General features: G+C 35.7%; 1 protein-coding gene across 1 annotated transcript in view; it reads right to left on the bottom strand.

Annotated features, from left to right (window-relative positions):
- Positions 1-1,217: 1,217 nt before the first annotated feature.
- Positions 1,218-21,457, bottom strand: part of kcnk12 (potassium channel, subfamily K, member 12) — a 40,405-nt gene continuing 20,165 nt past the window's right edge. Inside the window, exons 2-3 of the mRNA XM_079636136.1 lie at positions 2,605-3,519; positions 1,218-1,388 (exon numbers count right to left, since the gene is read on the bottom strand). Coding sequence (XP_079492262.1) covers positions 2,627-3,519 — 893 coding nt within the window. The 3' untranslated portion in view covers positions 1,218-1,388; positions 2,605-2,626. The remainder of the gene's footprint in view (positions 1,389-2,604; positions 3,520-21,457) is intronic.

Genomic DNA, 21,457 nt, shown 5'->3' with positions numbered 1-21,457 from the left:
GCGTTAATTCGATCTCAAACAGATTAATTAAAATAAGTTATTAGTCCACCACGTGCGAGACGTCATAAACCAACGTGGTTGAACGATACTTTGCGACATTCGGTTTCGGGAAACAGTCGTGACTAGCTAGTTGATTTCTCCAACGATGCATCGTACTATGGTAGTTAAGCAGCGAGCTATATAGTTGTACGGGAAACGCACCCCAGGTCTTTTATATTCCTTTTATGTGCTTGTTTTATTAAAGCAGTTTAATTTATCATTTGGGGAACGGGGAAGTTTACACAGGCAGATTTGCAGTATAAGAAAGCAACCGGAAGTCATTCATTTGCAGTGTGAGTTGGTGATTTGAGACGACATAGGCGACTTTGTTGTAAAGCAACAGAAGTTAATTCGAGTTCAGCTTTATGCAAACGAGCAGTAATGCATCGTGGCGTTTACCAGTACAGAATCATGTTTTAAAATTGCACAGGGCAAATGAGTATATGAGCAAAGTATTGATCATTATCAAAAATCTGCTTATTAAAAAATCAGTTTTAGGGGTTTGTGCAAATCATGAAACTGCCAACGCTCACTTTTTTTGAGATTTTGAACCGATCAGGATTCAGCGTTACACAGTCACGTCCTCACCGAATACGCTGACAGAATGTCGATCAAGCCATTTAAATGCAAAGCAAAATCGTAATAAGTATGTTAATGAGTGCATTCACGTGCGTGATCTAAGGTCATGCCGTAAACAGCTTGACATGTTCTTTTAACTGGGAAGGTTGCAAAAGGTTTTTATACCAATTACACCCATTCCACTTTCCATGTTAACACACACACCAGCATTTTGTTGCTTTACTCAGTTTGTGCGTGTCTTGAAGAAAATACTTTGAAAATCTCATGTGCATTTCACGCAAATCTCATGAAGCTCATGTTGTCTGCGTTTTAAGCACAACCAGTGTAGGATTGTGCATGTAAACACATTCATTGTGTCGAACAATAAAGCTGGTGTTCTTTCTAAATGGTAATTCAACGACTAAGACTGTTCTATAATGAGCTTTCTCTGTTGAAGAGCAGTGCAGGTGTAGCACATCTCATCTAAGCGCACTTTTCCTGACTCTACAGACTGTTAATAAGATGATAGCGGAGGGCTTGAGGACACTGGCGTTCGGTCTGGCTCCGCTGGAAGTCTAGTTCTGCGCTGATTGATGGCTCATATTCTCTCTCAGGGCTTCTTCACTTTATTCTCCTTCACTCTGTCTCACTCCATCTCTTCAGCTCCTCCTCTCTCCTCTTTGGGGAACAACAGAGTTTGGCTTTGAAGTTCTCATTGGTGCATCTCATCATGTTAGTTACTATACGAGGGTGTATTTTTCCAACAGTGGCACTTCTTTTCCATGAGATCCCTATTGACAGGAACACCGATTTGAAGGGGTACAGTAAATGCACTCGCTTATAAACCTCCCAACTTCTAATCTGCATACTGTAAAGTCGTCATTTGCAACTATAGAGATAAGCTTTTGCATTTCTCTTTGACTAATCCTGCATACTAGCTCACATTACATCCATCCTCAGTTCTAGGTGCATGAACAAACTGTACATAACAAGTGTGTTATTTTGAGATGTCCAAATACAAGCACACACTCAAAAGTAAGGACTTTTCAGTACATACATTTAATGCACAGTATAAGTATGCGAACTGGTAAAAACTAAAATGTTTGCGACATGGAGACGATGCATAGTTGTAAATCGAGTGTGCTATCCGAAAGGAGTAAAAATGATGCTACTTCTATACGTATTTGAGATTTGAAAAGCTCTACTCGAATGAATAGCCACTGGTAGAATAGTCTAACTTCAGAGCGTTAGTTTAAATCCTAGAAAACGTGATAGTCAGGGGTTTGTTACGGTTGATTTCTTGAATATGTAAAGTCACTTGTGGTGCGAGCAAGTCCTCCAGGGAAGTTCGTATTTACGAGTTGGGAAGTTGTAATTTACGACGTCAGGTGCTTTCAAATAACTTTGGTCTGAGCGAGATGGCCTTTTCTGCATGAAATTCAACAATGTGTTTTAACTCTACATTTACTAAATAAATAAAGAATGCGCTTTGGGTGCGTTTGTCGCTTTTTATGTTTTTAATCAATTTATGAAGGTGCAGTAAACTGATTTATTATATATGCTATAGTAATCGTACAATACTATCGGTATTATATCGTATATGATATTTTACTATATGGTATTTTGTACATGCAACTTAGTTTTATTGTTAAAAAAATATCATTTTAAAACAAAATCACTTAATACAGACGCTGCATCTGACATGTTTTCTCACTCGGTGTCTCTAACAGTAATTATGACTTTTGTGGTGCCGTTCATGTGCATTTAACTCGTAAATACGATCTTTCTAACATGATTTGAATGCACCATTACTTCCTAGCATATATGCTGCAGTCCAAAACCCCTAATGGATATCCTACACAGGTCATGCACGTCATGCTGTTCTACACAAGCTCAAGACAGAGTCGGGAAATTGAAACAAAATCAATCGCAAATCCAAACCGCTTTACTTCCAGAGAGAGTTGGAGAGGTTTTACTGCTAAAGATAATCGTTCTTGAGATGCTTACCCTGTTTAGGCAAAGGTTAGCTCTACCTAGAGTCACTGGTTTCTGCTAATCGGTTGTTCATAATGCCGAGAGCGCCGACGCCACCGGAAAAGCCGTTTTGCCTCGAGCTTCCGCAGACCGTTCTGGGATATCCGTTTGCTGACTCCGAAAGCTGTTTCTGCATAATGGCCAGTGAGATTTTATTGGATCCCGTCAGATCCCGCATGGAGATCATCTCACCCGAGAGTCTACGTCCCTCCGTGTCGCTGTCGCAAGGCCCGTCCGAGTCCGGCGTTTGCCCGAAACGTCCCTTTCGGAGGCGTGAGCCGGGCCTGATGGCATTGCGGCGTCCCAAGAAAGCGTTTGCTTTGTTGCAGCGTTGGCAACACAAGCAACTCATTTTCCCCAACATCCAGTTGAGGACCTGCTTGATAACGATCGAGATGACATTGAAGAGAGAGTAGATGCAACATACTCCAGCCAAGATGAAGAGACAGTTAGCCAACCGGTAAAGGCTTTGGTAGCCGTACACGGCACTCTGACTGCTCACCAAATCCCCGAAACCAATCGTGCTGAAGGTGACGAAGCAAAAATAGAGCGAGTCCAGGTACGCCCAACCCTCTACCGGAGTGTACATGGCCGACGCGCAGCAGGAGATCACGATGGACGATAAACCCAGAATGAGCATCACGTGGTACACCGAGGGCTTCCAGCCTGGCAATGCACTCGCAGCGAAGTCCTGGCAGATTCCCGGCGGGAGGAGACCACTGGTCCGAAGACGCCGAAGACGAACGGCCTTCATCACCACAGCCAGCAGGGTAATGATGCGCTCCAGAAACAGGTTGAAGAACAGGATGGTGGCCGCGCAACCTAACAGACCGTAGAAAATCAAGAAGATCTTTCCAGCTACTGTCACAGGGGTGGTCATCCCGAATCCTGCGGGGGAAAAGACCAAAAGAGCTCATTACAATGAGCACTGCTACAGAAGTATACAACATTAGAAGAAGTATATTAACATTAGTTAACTACACTGTAAAAAAAAAAGTTGGTTTAACTTAAAAAAGCAAGTTTTAGTTTGTTGTAATTAAAAATTTAGTTAATACAATGAGGAAGAATGGTTTAATAAACAGAGACTCAAAATAGTGTGTTATCTTCACACATTAGTTATCGAAGTTGATTTGACGAAAGATAAAAAGTTGTGATAACAAATCATGAATATATTTTTTGACAGTGTAGATTAGTTAGCACAAACTATTAATGAAATGCACTTAAACAGCATTTGTTAATGTTATTTTTAACATTTACTAATTCTTTGTTAAAATCTTGTCAACATTAGTAATGCACTGTGAACTAACAATTGAACAGCTGTAAAGATGACCAAATACGGTAACAAATGTATTGGTAACACTTTACAATAAGGTTCATTACACTCTAAAAAATGCTGGGTTGTTTCAACCCAATTTTGGGTCAAATATGGACAAACCCAAATGTTGGGTTACATTTTTACATTACATTTTTAACCCAACGTTTGGGTTTGTCCATATTTGACCCAAAATTGGGTTGAAACAACCCAGCATTTTTTAGAGTGTAGTTAATGTATTAACTAACATTAACTAATCATGAGCAACACATTTGTTACTGTATCTGTTCATCTTTGTTAACGTTAGTTAATAGAAATAAAGCTGTTCATTGTTTGTTCATGTTAGTTCACAGTGCATTAACTAATGTTAACAAGATTTTAATAAAGTATTAGTAAATGTTGAAATTAACATGAACAAAGATTAATAAATGCTGCATACGTGCAGTTCATTATTAGTTCATGTTAACTAATCTAGTTAACTAATGTTAACTAATGAACCTTATTGTAAAGTGTCACTGTGCCAAAAAAGGTACAATGCTGTCACTGGTGTGCTACTCTTTTTAAAAAAAGCTACTAATATGTACCATTTTAGGTCTAATATGCAGCATTTAGGGGTAAATAAGGTACAGAGGTGGTCACTTATTATTCAAAAGTACAGTGAGATCAATATTATTGATTTGACTGCACTGACACTATTGGATTAGATATGAACCGAGCTGGACGATGACATCATTGTTTTCTGCAGAGCTGCTTTATAGATGAAATGAACTATAGTTTAATAATTGATGATCTTTACGACAGAACTGAATCAACACTGAACTGACTTCAGCTGAATAACGACACTATTTATTTTAGAGCTGCCGAAATGAACTCTGTTTGCATCATAAAATCATAATTTTCCGGTTATCACTGTAAATATGCTTTGAAACAATCTGCACTGTAAAGCGATATAGAAATAAAGGTCACTTGACTTGACTTTTAAAAAAGGTCTTTGTGCCTTCTGAAATCTGTCAATAACATGTCTATATAAAGCAAATATATTTTATATAAAGAAAATGAGGCATGTTTGTAAGACAATTAAGATGTATTTGCATTTTCACATTTTCATGACTATTAAACTCAATTCCTCCGCAAATTCTCATTACTTTGAAGCATAAAATGATACATTATTTAAATTGTATGATCACACTTTATATTAGGGTCCAATTCTCACTCTTAGCTACACCTTTTGCCTCAATGAATTCCTAATTACTGCTTATTAATAGTTAGTAAGGTATTGTTGAGTTTAGGTATTAGGTTATTAAGGGATGTAGAATATAATCATGCAAAATAAGGCATTAATATTTGCTTAAAAAGCATAATATAAGCAATTAGTTAATAGTGAAAATTGGACCCTAAACTAAAGTGTAACCAAATTTACAAAACACGGTGGTTGCATGCCTTTAATTTATGCTGATTAAAAAAACAAACAGTTTTAGACTATGTTTTACTAATGAAATGTATAAATGTGGCATTTTTGTGAGATTCTCCCATATGCTGAACAGTATTATGTTAACATTTATAAATATAAGGGTTATAAGTTAAGCTAACTGCTCTCAGAAGAAGTCTTTAGATATTTTTCTGCAGAATCTGATGGTTTTCGCTGCCCAGATGCAAAATAATTCACCATAACTTGACTTGACTTGACTGTGAATTCTGGGAATATTTTTTTTTTTGCTGATATCCCCAAAATGTGATTATTCCAATAAAGACTGACCTTCAGCAATGCTGCCGCATACACATACATCCCAGTGATTAAACTAGCTCATCTTTGGCAGGTAGCTGGAATTGATTTAGAGGGCTATATATTAAAGAGGATGTTTTCTGGAGGATTGCATCTGGAACACATCAGCGTATAGAGTCTTCTGAATAATTAAAAAATCCCCGGGAGAAAAAGATAAAGCCCATTTTTTAAGCAACACTTTTGCCACTTCAACGGATTAAAGGGAGAGAAAGTGAAAGAGAAACAGCACAATGAACTCTGCTGAGAAAGAATCGTGATTTTAACAGTAAAAATGCTACAGTGAAAAACTGTTAATTGGTTAACAGAAAGTTTCCTTACTATATACAGTAAATAACTGTAATCAATCTAATGGTACATTTCATGTAATTTTACTGTAAAATACCGTTAAATTTACAGTTTTTGAAAGGGAAAAATAACAACTCACTATATAATTTACAGTGAAAAAACGTAAATTGACATTCCCACAACTCCCTGTGTGACACTATTTTTGTTGAAATAACTGTTTCTTCATAGTTTTTCTAATCAGTTATGTACATTAGGGTTTTATGTTACATTTAATGTTGTTAAATGAATGTTTATTGTATTTTTAAAATGTAATGTGTGTCACCATGATGGTGTTTAATGTTTGTGTGAATGAGACTGCAGCTTCTATATATTAGTATTAACTTTCTTGTGTAAGCACTGTTAGTGATAAGATTTGATTGATCATGTGACTCTCATTACTGCTGTGATTGTTGGTTGTCAGTGTGTGGTACAAAACAGATATTAATACTTCAATAGGTTGGTAAATGAACATTATATCAGATAATGAAATACAGTTTATTACTGTAAATTTTAAATTAAATCTGTAAAACCTAAAATGTTGCTATCGTATTTTTTACAGTAAATTACTGGCAACCACAGCTGTCGGTATTTTACCGTAAATTTAGCAGATTTTTTTTTTTTACAGTCAAGCTTGATTTCATGTGTTGTTTCATGCACAACGCAAGTATGTCCGTTTCATAGTACAGTAACATTCTGTGAAATTCTGTAAATTCCTATACCACCCGATGTACATCATAAGATGAATGGCATCCCGCTAATGTTAGTCTTTCTGTTTATTCCGAGGTTTACTGTAATCAGCCGGATACGGGCCGTATCCAGATCAGATGCAGGACCTGTGCCTGGACATGACCACAACGCATCCCTGAAGTGTCAGCAGAGATTGTGTCAACTAGACTCTCCCCGTGAAGGCCAACAATTTTGGCCATGACTGTATATTGCCCATAATAAGGTTTTCCCCCTTAAAGATATTGCACCTGTTGACCAAGGAGATGAAATATGAGAAATAAATGGTAAATGGTAAATACTTTACCACTAAACCACAAAAATTACGAATATCACTTGTGGACAGAATGTTATTGAATTTCCAATCAAGAATTTCCAATCAAGCTAGTGGTGTGGGTGTGTATTACACGCAATAAAGTGTGTATCAAATGCACGTGAAAACTGCGTATCATAAGCACGTAAAAACTAATTTTTGCGTATAAATTGCACGATAAACACGATGTGTGATATAGAGACGCATTTTCATGAGATCAGGCTGAAATATTACTTGAGGGCTGTTTGGGATAAATAAAATCCTAGCTATCAAATCAGCCCAGTTTTTTTTTTTGTGGTATTTATTACACTTTATTTTGATGATCCCTTTTGAACATTACTGTTCACTATCAGTAACTTTGCAACTACATGTCAACTAACTCTCATTAGAGTATTAGTAGATTGTCTGCTTAATATCTGCTAACTCTTTATTGTGATGCTCATAAACAGACATTTTACTGACTATAAGTTACTTTGCAAGTACATGTCGACTTATTCTAACCCTAACCCTACCAGTCTACTAATAATCTACTAACACCCTAATGAGAGTCAGAGGACATGTAGATGCAAAATAAAGTAAAACCAAAGATTTTGGTAATTTTGTTTTGTTTTTTTGTCTATAAAGTTTTATTTATTTTAGTACATCAAGTTAAACTAAATGAAAATGAGAAATGTTTCCTTGGCAACTAGCTGAATAAAGTTACATTTATTTCAGTTAAAATCAGTCAAACAAAGTAATTGTAACATAATTATTTTTTATGGTTTTAGTTAACTATAATAATAACCAACCCGATCACACTAAATGCGTCTCGCAGTGTGTTTATCGTGTAATTTATACGCGAAAATGAGTTTTTACGTGCATAGGATACGCATGGGTTGGTTAGGGTAGGTTTAGTAGTGGTGTGCGTGTGTATTTACGTTTGGTTAGGATTAGTGGTGTGGGGTGTGTGTGTATTATACGTTTGGTTAGGATTAGTGGTGTGGTGTGCGTGTGTATTATACATTTGGTTAGGATTAGTGGTGTGGGGTGCGTGTGTATTACACGTTTGGTTAGGATTAGTGGTGTGGGGTGTGTGTGTATTACACGTTTGGTTAGGATTAGTGGTGTGGGGTGTGTGTGTATTACACGTTTGGTTAGGATTAGTGGTGTGGGGTGCTTGTGTATTACACGTTTGGTTAGGATTAGTGGTGTGGGGTGCGTGTGTATTACACGTTTGGTTAGGATTAGTGGTGTGGGGTGTGTGTGTATTACACGTTTGGTTAGGATTAGTGGTGTGGGGTGTGTGTGTATTATACGCAATGAAGTGCATATCAAATGCACGCGAAAACTGTGTATCATATGCATGTAAAAACTCATTTTCGCGTATACATTGCTCGATAAACACACTGCATGCTATAGATATGCATTTATGTGAGAACAGGCTGATAATAACTTTGAATCAGCCTTAGCAAATCAAAGGAATTTTCAGCAATTTTATTTAAAAAATGAAAATCACAATATATACTGTAAGCTGTTGGACATAGTTACATAAATAAAATAAAATAAAGTCTGCAGAACCAAAAATGCCCATGAAACACCCCATGATGTCTTCTGGCCGGTTAGATAACACTTTAGCATCAGGAGGCACTGAGACATTATCCAACAATCACAAACAACATTCTCTGTCTAGGAAACACAACTGCACGACTTCAAGTCACATACGCACAACAAATAATAATGATAAGGCTGAGCAGGGGTCCTGATGCACAACAGCCCACTCGCTCGGGCATGAAACCACATGGCACGATCAAGCTGGGGTCTTTAGAAAGAGAAAAGGAGAACAGAATCAAATCTAGCCTCTCTGCCGTTCATCTCTAATTAATTAACCCTACTCGTTTTTCCACTGGCCTGGAGAGTGTTCTTGTTAAGAGGGCATTGAGGTTTCGTCTGCCAAGGGCTGTCCAGCTCTCCTTCATTAAAATCTCAGTTACCTCCGTCCCCGAAGCATCGATTCTGTGTGCTGTTTCAGAGCCAACACTTCAGACCGCATCTCCAGAGACTGCAGGGACAGAGCCGGAGAGAAGCAAACACTCCCAAAATAACCTGCAGGACTTTACACAACATCCATCGCCATCGTGGAGAGTTGCAGCTCAACAATCACAATGTTTTATGATCTTATATTTGATATTCAGGACAATCTGGAAACAATCCACCACACTTAAGAAACTCCAGATGTATATATTTTGTTTTGAGGTCTAAAAGCCTCTTTTCAGAAAATTATGCTGATTATCAAAGCAATTAACAATTAGCGAGCAACGTTAATCAAAATGCATTTTAATTCTGTAAAGTAACCGAAGGAGGTCTATAATTCCTGCGGAAAGCGAGTGTGTGAATCACAGAGTATGTAATTTGAGAACAAAAATGAAAATTGGCCACTAGAAAAAGCATAATGAATATCTGAGATTTAAAAGATCAGAATATGCTTATAATTTTGAATGGCCTTCAATGGACAAAGATGCTTTTAGCATGGACTAACTGGACAATTCTATTAAATATAATGCATTTGCAAGTGAAACGGGACATTTACATTCGTGCATTTGGAAGATGCTTTAATCCAAAGTGACTTGCTTTATTGCATTCAAGGTATGCATGTTATGCATTATGCATGCATTCGCTGGGAATTCAAACCCATGACGTTGGCGTTGTTAGCATAATGCTCTACAGTTTGAGCTACAGGGCGGTTATATTCATTTCTAGAGCTCAAACAGTTGCGCATGGCGCTAGCAATGGCAAAGGCGTGGGTTTGATTCCCAGGGAATGCATGAACCAATAAAATATCGTGAATGCAATGTAAGTCGCTTTGGATAAAAGCATCTACCAGATGCATGAATGTAAATGAAAAAAAAAAAAAATGTAGAGCGGGACATTATTGGAGTGTGCCAATTTATTGCATAAAGTGTGACAACATGCCCCACTATACAGTCAATGTGTGTTCAACCAACTCTATCTGGTCAATTATGTTGGAAATGGTCAGCTTTTTTTTTTTTTTTTTTTGCAGCCAAGAATTCAAAAGTATCTATATAGAAATTGACTTTCAAAAATAAACCTACCCTGAAAAACATTCACTAGAGAAAGCAAAAAGTGTGACAATTAACCCCTCTTGTAGTATATTTGACCATAAGTCTGGGTTGTTTTCATTTCCGACATATACAAAAAAGCTGTACCATATATAGTGTAAGAATACTGCATTATTTTTTTTCCAATTCATTTAACTATTGAGAAATAGTGCTTGCAAATAAAACAAAACATTTAAAGTCCCCCTGTAGTCAATAATTGTATCCCTTAAAACTCATCTTTGATCACCAAAATTACATATTTAAACATCATGCCTTAAAATAGCTTGAATGTAACTCGACACCCTTGCCTCATTTAGTATACAGTATGTGGCTCTATGAATATGCAAATGAGCCCTGCCTCCACTCACTCACTCACTCAGAGATCCACTGGTTGACGATCACACGTTGATCTGATTGGTTACAAGGTAGTGTGTGACGTCAGAAACACCAGCGATTTCAAACTGTGTTTTTGAGACTGTCTTTGGTTCACTGCAGTTTTAAGCAGAAAATATGAATTTACACATGATTTGTCTCTTAAAGCATATTAAAAACACCACATAGACATATTTAGACAGACTAAATTAAAAGCTTGATTTCCACCACATGGGGACTTTGACAGCATTATCAGCATTATTAAAATGTATTTTCCACTCAATCCACAACAAATACTTTAAATTTAACAGTATTCAAAACAGAACAAAAATGAATAATATATGTATAAAGCAAATTATAGTGGCATTCATTATAAACAACATCTATTATAAACGCCAAGTCTTAACAAATTTATTCAACTACCACCATGTAAATGTGCTGTACATATAACCTTGGGCTCGTGTTCCTCTCTCATCTGGCACCAATCCAATGTTGGTGCTTTGCACATGTTTTGCTTGTTGCTTCAGAATATAAGTCACAGCATGTTTCAGATAAAAAACGACTTATGTTCTGTAAAATATGGGAAACATCATGTCTGTTCCCTGGCCTTCAGTGTGTTACAGTTTTTGTGCTATGTCATGCAGTACGTCAGTTTTCTCTTAAGGAATGAATATGAGTGCTTCACTGCGACAGATGGTTTTAGCTCGTCTCCAAACACAATGCAGCGTGCAGCAATCTTCGCCTCACAATATGCCAGCACAGTCTAGCTATTTAGCACCTCTGAAAAAAACACATACACAGCCAGCAAGCACATAAAAACATCATTGTTCGCAGTGACAGTAAGAGGCATAATGTCACCGATCTGGCATTTCCCAGCCCTGGACAGAGACCGTTTCAGTCGACCTGCTGTCCTCGGGGATCTGAGTATCCAGCCAGATACATAAAATACAGAGATGATGAGGAGAGATGGCTGTGGAAATCATTAGTCACCGGCTGGAGTGCAGGGGGTCTGCGGAGAACGGGTCCTGGGTGTGATGGGAAGGAGAAGTATCTGGCTCGCTCTCTTCACTACACCACCATCTGCCCATCACTCGCCCTCGTACACATCATGCGTCTGATTATTTACGGGGACACAAACACACTTTTTTTGTTGCTGAACAGAACCCTGCAAAGGAGGGTTTTCACAGCGATGCCGTTTATAGAGGGAAGGAGAGACGTAAAAGAAGGAGAAACTAGCAATAAAAGCATTGCTTATGCACGTTGTAATCTTTGAAAGAATATTTATGTTCCAAATGTTGCTTTTTTAAGTGTTGATAAAAAAATAATGCATGAAGCAAGAATAAAATAAAATAAATATTTTGTTCTTTCTTTTGATATATTGCATGTTCAGATATTCATACAACAAAATATTCCAGGGGTCATAATTTTTTTTGAAAATTATAAAAAAAAATTGGTAGTGGCTGGCAACTTTTTTTTCTTTTTTTTACAACGCTGACGGAGAAAGAGTTAAAAGAACCATTTTTTTCTTAGTGTGAAGAACATAAAAAAAAACTAAATTATCTTCTTCTTTTTTTACTATAAAGAATTCATAGATGTTAAAGGTTCTTTATGGAACCATTGATGCCAATTAATAAGCTTTATTTTTAAGAATGTATGTTGCAAGAACAAAATTAATGAACTTGAAAATGCAACATAAGAAGATATGGTTCTAAATTTAACTAAATTACACGATCACTGCTTTGGTGGCTGTAGTGGTTCTTTAACCCTCTGGGGACGGCAGACGCGCCGGCGCGTTTTGCTCGTTTTTTTTTTTTTACATAGCAGCAAAATAGACTTAAAATATACTCCGTCATTTTTGGTCATACAGACTTAAGAAATATGAAAAAATAAGCTGTTAAATGTCTACTTTTTTATGTGTCCACTTACAATCGAAATAAAAATGTCAACATTTACCTGGATTTATATAATATATGTATATATATGTATAAACTTAATTTATATAATTAAACTCACTTAGAGACAGTTATGCAGCGGTGCAATGAGAAATATTTTGGTACCAGCTTAAAAATATTCTCAAAAACATTTTAAAACATTGATTTACACTTTAAATTCACTTTACATCTACAGCTGAGATACAGTAAATGCTGTCTCGGCAATTCTTTCATGAACAGTGTGACAGAAGCACAGCAATTTAATATAAAGAAATATATACATACAATATTTTGAATACAATATATTTTTTTATAATATTTAAACGTCAATTTTACCGTGAAAAATAGTAGTTTAAAAAAATGTATGTCATGTCTCTTGTCTGGTCTACAGTTTGTTAAAGTTTTTGTGCTAGTATCTCATGCAGCAAGTCAACGTGACCTTAAGAAATCCAACTTTTTTTGCTGTGCTAGCAGACTGAAAAACACCCTGCATGTGAGCAATGAAGCATATTTATTATTTATTGATTTTGCACAGTATAGTGTATGAGTTTATATGGTGGCTTGCCACATGTAAGGCATCAGATCAATACTAGCAATTGTGAAGTCAGCCCGTATCTTCTTACATACACGACTGTGTGTAAATTGTCAATAAAAGCATTTACTGTACTGTTATGCAAGTCACATAGTACCGAGAGCTGACAACATGAACAAACAACATGGACAACAGTGATTCCAGCACTGGTTTACACAGAGAGAGACGTTTGCAAAGGTTTGGCTCAATGCTTTCACTCCATCAGATTTTCATTGCTTTTGCTTGTCAGAGATATTCAGCCAAATTTCTGACTAGTTGGAAATGTATCGTAGCATCTGTGACTATAGTTGCATTGTGTCTTTCTAGAGCGCACACTGTGAGTTGTGCTCTTGGCTTTACACTGAAAGGGGGAAATCTTTACAAATAAAATGTATTTTTGCAATCAAAGAAGTATTTATCTCTCACAAATACAATGAATATCCTATTCCTGCTCTCATTGGAGTGTAAGTTGCTGCTTTTCACAAGATGTAAAATAAGTCTCTGATGTCCCCAGAGTGTGTATGTGAAGTTTTAGCTCAAAATACCCCACAGATATTTTTATTTATCATGTTAAAGTTGTCACTTTTTGAGGGTGAGCAAAAACTCACCGTTTTTGTGTCTATCCCTTTAAATGCAAATGAGCCGCTGCTCCCGGCACAGGGGGCGGAGCTTCAAGAGCTCGTGTCCTTTTACCTCACACACACATGCACTGAAAATTTCAAAAACTTTTAGTCTTTTATGTTTAAACCAGATTCAGACAATAATGAGACTCTACATTACATCTACACGTCACACACCAGGAAGCGCGCCCTCAGATCACTTGGACGTGGTTGTGTACAAGAGGTTAAAAACTATATAAATACTGTTAATTTTCTCACACAAACCGCTCGTTTCGTGTCTGAGGCCATCAATGTGTACTTACGATGGGGAATTGTGTAATTTGGACTTCTCTGTGCATCTCTGTGAGGTGGTGACCATAGACTTGCATTATATGACTGACAGACAAGAACGGTTTGACCTAAAATATCAAAATTGAAACTACTGCGGAGACAAAGACACCTACATCTTGGATGCACTTGAGGTAAGATAAAACATACCAAAAATTTAATTTCAAAGTGAACTATCCCTTTAACGCTTGTCAATGGAGAGAGGCCAGACTCTCAAATGAAATGTACGAGAGTCTGGTAGGATCAGGCTTCATCTGTCCTGAACACAGTCTGGTTTGTTTGAGTGTCTTTCAGTATTTCATTTTACACTCAATATACAGAGGCGAGCTCAACGTCTCCGTCGTTCCTTCTATTGATTTATTGTGGAGAAACTGAGCAGCGCTGCCTCTCTCTCTGCTTTTATTTCCTTATCGACTCAGACTTGTTTTGTCACAGACACTTTACAGTTGTTTGTGCGGTACGCTGTCAGAGGATTACTCAGGTCTATGACATATTTATATATATATCATGGAGGAAAGGCTGGCTGAGACAGCTGTAGAAGTGAAGTTAAAGTCCCAGAGTTACTGGAAAGGTTCATGTCCTTTATTCATGCAGATTAATATGCACACTTACAAAACACAATTGTGATTTAGGACTTTTTACAAAAAGATCCAGACTGTCTTGTATGCACAAATATAGTAGCCATGCAGGTATTTTATGCAGAGAAGTAGTAAAAGTTACTTTTTATGCTTTAATTATTCGTTTTGAAATCGTATTTCCCATAAAATATATACATTTTCTTGAAACAAGATAAGATTTTCTGAGAAATTTAGAGTTAGGAAGATAAAAAAAAAACTTTTATTCAGCAAGGATGCATTAAATTGATCAAAAGTGACTGTGAAGACATTTATAATGTTACAACGAATTTCTGTTTTAAATAAATGCTGTTCCTGAACATATCAGCACAACTTTTTTCAACATTGATAATGATCATAAATGTTTCTTGAGGAGAAAATCATTATATTATACTGATTTCTGAAGGATCATGTGACACTGAAGACTGGAGTAATGATGCTGAAAATTCAGCTTTGATCACAGGAATAAATTACATTTTACAATATATTCACATAGATAACAGTTATTTTAAATTGAAATAATATTTCACAATATTACTGATTTTACTGTATTTTTTAACTAATAAATGCAGCTTTGGTGAACATAAGAGACTTCTTTCAAAAACATAAATAAAAACGTTTTAACGATAATGTATTTCTGTAACTATGAGTGGGGGAAAAATCTGTCAGTGCAGTGAGACGTAATACTTGTATTAAAGATACAATACAATCGTAATATTTTATGCAGTATTGCATGAATCTGGTTTAATGTATTTTTTAAATATTTTAATTAGAAAACAAGACAAAAATACTCATTATGAATATGATTTTTTTGCAATTCCTGTCAGTATGTTACAGTATTTCTCAACTCTAATGAAAAGAAGATCCATATTAGGGCTGGGCAATGATTAATCGTGATTAATCGCATCAAAAATAAAAGTTTTTGTTTAAATAATATATGTATGTGTGTATAATTATTTTGTATATATAAATACACACATATGCATGTATATATTTAAGAAATATTCGCATGTATATGTTTATACATAATTTTTATTATATATAAATATTTTATATATAAATAACAATATTTTTCTTAAATATATACATGCATATGTGTGTATTTATATATACAAAATAATTATACACACATACATATATTATTTAAACAAAAACTTTTATTTTTGATGCGATTAATCCCGATTAATCGTTGCACATCCCTATATCACAGTGTCTCTAGTGGCTTATTAGACAATACAAAACAAAATAAAAATAAAAAATACAACATTATACTTAACAAAACACTGAAAACACAAAAAAATCTGTCAGTGCAGTGAGACATAATACTTGTATTAAAGATACATATTTTATGCAGTTATGCATGAATCTTGTTTAATGTATTTTTTTTATATATTTTAATTAGAAAACAAGACAAAAATACTCATTATGAATATGATTTTTTGCAATTCATGTCAGTATATTACAGTATTTCTCAACTCTAATGAAAAGAAGATCCATATCACAGTGTCCATAGTGGCTTATTAGAAAAAAGCATGCAACATTATACTTAACAAAACACATGCTGTTTAATTTTTACTATGAGAGTTTTACTATGACTGCTTTCCCCAGCACTATGAGTGGGATGCAGAGCTTGTTAAAAAAACAGGAATGTTTGGAGACCTGGTGCTCTGCACAAATGTATTTTGTAAGAGTAATTCATTCTTGTCTGCTTGGCATTTTATATACCAAAAAAAAAAAAACTCGCTGTTTAAACAAAGACACCATCACTTTCCCCGAGCAAACACACCTGCCCCTCTGGGTGTTTTCTAAAGGCTGAACAAAAGCACTTATATCTGCATAAAATCTTTTATATGACTCAATGAGCACAGCATACAAAACACATCATGCGTTAGAGAGCCAATTACAGTCATTCATCCTCTGATAGCGCTCACGACACGCTCCGAAAGTCCTGCTCTTTCCCAGTAGGAGTGGAGAGCACTCGATCTACGACGCTGTTCAGAGATTAAGAGGAGGCGCAGATATTGTGCAGACGTAAGCACAGAGACATGGTTGAGTTACCGTGAAAGTGAAACAGAGAGAGAGGGAGAGCCGGGAAAAGGTCAAAGCCAATGGCTAACACCACACATATAGCTCTTGCATTTAAGAAAAATGTGTCTATCCATCACCAGTTAATTCGTAATATAGATAACCACTGACCCTTTCAGATGATGGCATGGTGGTGCATTTGACTTTCAGAAATGTTCTTAGGACATCTTAAGCTTATCCCGGCGGAGAATCTCCCACTAAGACAAGAAGAGGGGACCAAACACATTTATCTGATAAATAATAGAGAATAATAAGAAAAAGCATGCACTGTAAGCACTAATAAGTTGGCAGAACTCAAAAAACTAGTTAATTGCAACTTAATTGAAATAATTATTAAGATGACTCATGCATTTTGATCGGATTAACATCATATTAACTCAAATCTGATTTGAATCTTGTGGCATATAAACACATTTATTTAGACTTCATGTAAACACTATACGTTCGGATTCATCAATCGAAATGATTTCATTCTGACTTAAATAAAAGGTGTCCATATAAACGTAGCTATAGTCTTCAAATTTTGCAGTCCATCCTCAATCGAACCAATACTGTTCACCAAAATGGTGAGATAAACTGCAACATATAAGAGAAACCCCTATAAATCCAACATAGCAGAAGATTAAACACCAACACGTCTTTCCTTTTATTAATCATGTGCAAAAACATTTATTCTCCATACGCAATCCGACGGAAAGCATGCAGGGAACCAGAAATCTGCTGCAACTCATTCAGTTTATGTTCAGCTTACAGTTCTTCTCAGTCGCTTTGGTGCATTTCTCAGATCAGAAATTAAATTCTCAAAACTACTTGTTCAACCTCCACATCCTCTAGTCACTTGAGCACATCATAAAAGCAGTTTCTCATTCTTTTGAACAAGTTGCGATTGCTTTACATTCATGCAATTGATTATGTGCAATTATCTGTGGTTTCCTACATTATCAGTTGCTAATGCCATGTTGCTCAAAATGTATTAAATAGTTCTCTGAAATAGCTGAAAGTTGCATCTCATGAACCTTCAGTTGGCGAGCATATATACAGTGCTGCATATATCCAGTTATGCATATATACAGTTATGCATATATACAGTGCATATATACAGTGCATATATACAGTGCTGCATATATCCAGTTATGCATATATACAGTTATGCATATATACAGTGCATATATACAGTGCATATATACAGTGCATATATACAGTGCTGCATATATCCAGTTATGCATATATACAGTTATGCATATATACAGTGCATATATACAGTGCATATATACAGTGCTGCATATATACAGTTATGCATATATACAGTTATGCATATATACAGTGCTGCATATATACAGTTATGCATGCAAAAGCAAAGTCCTGCCTAAGGGCTCTTATGTGTTTGCCTGTCTAATGTTTTATTTTCACCTTTGTGCCCCTATTTCTTGTTCTTTTCTATATCACAATAAAATTGTAATGTCTTTTTTTTGTCAGACCACTAGAAAAAGTGTAACTGTGAATCCTATCCAGTCTCTTTCAATCAATAACTCACGTACAGTAGTGTGTAAAGTTGTACTTTTGAAATGGATATATGGCATACAGAAGAAGTGCAGCTTCAATACAGTAACTGTCATCAAAACTTCAGCCATACAGTAGTTTACATCAGAACATCCCTCCAGAGGCCTACACTGTTATATTCACAACATGACTAGCAATTTGACTGTCTTATCCGTTCACAATGACACAAGGACTGACATGTTCATTGACACAGATATTTACTTTTGAGTAACTTTGAGTACTTCTATTATACTAAGTACAATGAACTTGCAGTGATATTTGAGGGAAATTAACTCCTTTCATTTGGTTAAATTCAGTGTTTGTCTATGTGTCTCAAACAAAAATTCGAAAGATCTTAAAATAAAACAGGAATAATATCTAAAATATCTAATGGCATTAACTTCACAAACTTTTGCAAATCCAAGGACTAACTCTTTCTAAAATAACACTGTAAAAAAGAAAAGAAAAAAAAGTTGTTAATAAAACCAAGATTACTGGTGAGAAAATACTATTTTAGTCTTTCTACCTCAAAAATTCAGATTAAATAAATTGTGTTACTGGTCATTTCTTTGTTGTTAAAAAAAAAAAAAAAAAAAAAATCAGCATAATATAGTACCTTTTAAATACAGTTTCGTTTCCCTGGACAAAACCGTGTAAAAGTGCACACATTTTTTAAATAAATAAATAAATTCCGCTTTCCAGTTTTGTTTGCAATTAGCCTCAGACGGCAGCCACTGGGCTGTGACGGGTCCGTATGTCTGCCAGCTGAGACTAACTTTGCTCAGACTAGATGCAAAAGCTCTTTGATTCTGTGAAGCGCACGCATCTAAATTTACACCGGCACATGAGAGGGAACACCATGTCCAATATATGAAGAATAAAGCTGATGCACTGCAGAGTTCTCAAGCTGAATCTCCAGATGGTTTTAAATTTGATGAAAAGATGCTAAAAGTTTCAGTAATGCTCAGAAGTGCAGGATCTGCAGAGCTCCTGAGCGCTTTAGTAATGACCCTGTGCTATATTACAGAAACAGGGCAAGTGCAGCCGGATATGAGCGAATACCACCAGTGCAATCCAGGGTTCATTTTTAACAGGGAAATCCACTTAGGGGAATATTGCAAAAACACGCCATCCCCCAACACATACACACACACACACACACACACACACACACACACACACACACACACACACACACACACACACACACACACACACACACACACACACACACACACACACACAGTTATAGACGATAAAGAGACGCTCATAAAGGTTAATCAAGGGAGTAAACCTCAGTATAATTGTCTGTAATTGTGTAGATTGTGTTTCTTTAGTTGTTATTTACCAAACTACAACTTTAAAAACATGGAGTGCTTTTCTGGAAACACTTTACGTGTTGACATTTCACATTAAAAGGATAGTTCACACAAAAAAAAGGAAATTACTCCCTCATTCCAATCAGTATAACAATACTGTATATATACACTCTAAAAAATGCTGGGCTGTTTCAACCCAATTTTGGGTCAAATATGGACAAACCCCAAACATTGGGTTAAAAATGTAATTTAAAAATGTAACCCAATGGCTGGGTTTGTCCATATTTGACCCAAAATTGGGTTGAAACAGCCCAGCATTTTTTAGAGTGTATATACCGTATATATAAAATTCTGTGGAACACAAAAGTAGATTGAAATCTACTTGAAATCTAATGGATCTAGGAAAGTTATTTATAAAATATGTAAATATGTTGTCTAGTAGCATTACAAGCAGGACGATCCAAAAAATATGCTTAATTATCAAAGGTACAGTATCTTATCTTATCTTATCTTATCTTATTGTATCTTATCTTATCTTATCTTATCTTATCTTATCTTATCTTATCTTATCTTATCGTATCGTATCGTATCATCTTATCTTATCTTATCTTATGCCAGTGACACTTAACCTTTCAATAAAAATGTCTTAATTCTTGAATGAACGAAACAACACCTCGTGTAATCAGTTCTAGTTTCAAAAGTAAAGCAAGGGAAGAATCTTTCATTTATGATAAGGTTGACATCATATAATTTGTTATCCATTCGAGTTGTCTTTTTTTTTTTTTTTTTTAGATTGAACAGGTTCAATATATTCTTAATCCGAAAAGGACAAAAAAAGCACCACACTAAAAAAAAAAAAGTCCATATGATGTGTTTGTTTCTCACACAAAACTTTCTAATCATACGAACTGACACTTTATGCTTTCTTGTCCTTGCAGGTCGACAGCTCTTCTTTACTTTGTCATTTATCGTGCTGCTCTTTCGTATTCATTATTCAGAATCTCACCTTTTGTGCTCTATGGATGAAAGAAAATTAAACCTGATTAAAATGGCATCAGGGTGAGTGAATGAATGAAAGCAGGATTTACTTAGATGCTACAAAATAGTACAAATAATGATAAATGAGTAAATAGCAAAAACAACAAAAAGTATTTTCTTTGCACTGCGTGTAAATAGTTGTTAGATGTTACTTAGTGCAAATAGTGGCAGATACTATTAGCACCCCAGTGTATATTATTGCAATAACAATAACAACAACATATTCAGTGCACATGATTATGTTTAATAAAATCATAAATGTGACCCTGGATCACAAAACCAGTCTGGAGTCGCACGGGTATATCTGTGGCACTGGCAATAGCCAACAATACATTGTATGGGTCAAAATTATAGATTTTTCTTTTATGCCAAAAATCATTAGGATATTAAGTAAAGATCATTTTCCATGAAGATATTTAGTAATTTTCCTACCGTAAATATATAAAACATGTATTTTTGTGAGTGAATGCAGCACAATCGTGAACATAAATGCACAACTTTAAAGGAGATTTTCTCAATGTTTACATTTTTTGCTCCCTCAGATTCCAGATTTACAATAGTTGTGTCTCGGCCAAATATTGTCCTATCCTAACAAGCCATACATCAATGGAAAGCTTATTAATTCATCTTTTTTTATTCAAAAATTGACCCATGTGACTGGTTTTGTCGTCCAGGGCCACAAATGGATGATTTTAAAACTGATTGAATGTTGAATTATCCCTAAATACTCGGTCACAGTGATTTTGCCAAGACATGTTCCTGGATCAGCATATTTTGTCGATCCTGAAACAACATTCCTGTTCGAAAATGTAGTCTTAACCCTACCTCTAAACCTAACCCTATAACTTATCCCTAAAATC

Source organism: Phoxinus phoxinus (genome assembly GCF_949152265.1).
Source record: "Phoxinus phoxinus genome assembly, chromosome: 14".
NCBI classification, from domain to species: Eukaryota; Metazoa; Chordata; class Actinopteri; order Cypriniformes; family Leuciscidae; genus Phoxinus; species Phoxinus phoxinus.
The sequence above is the reverse complement of the archived record's forward strand: the minus strand, read 5'-3'. Positions and strand labels throughout refer to the sequence as shown.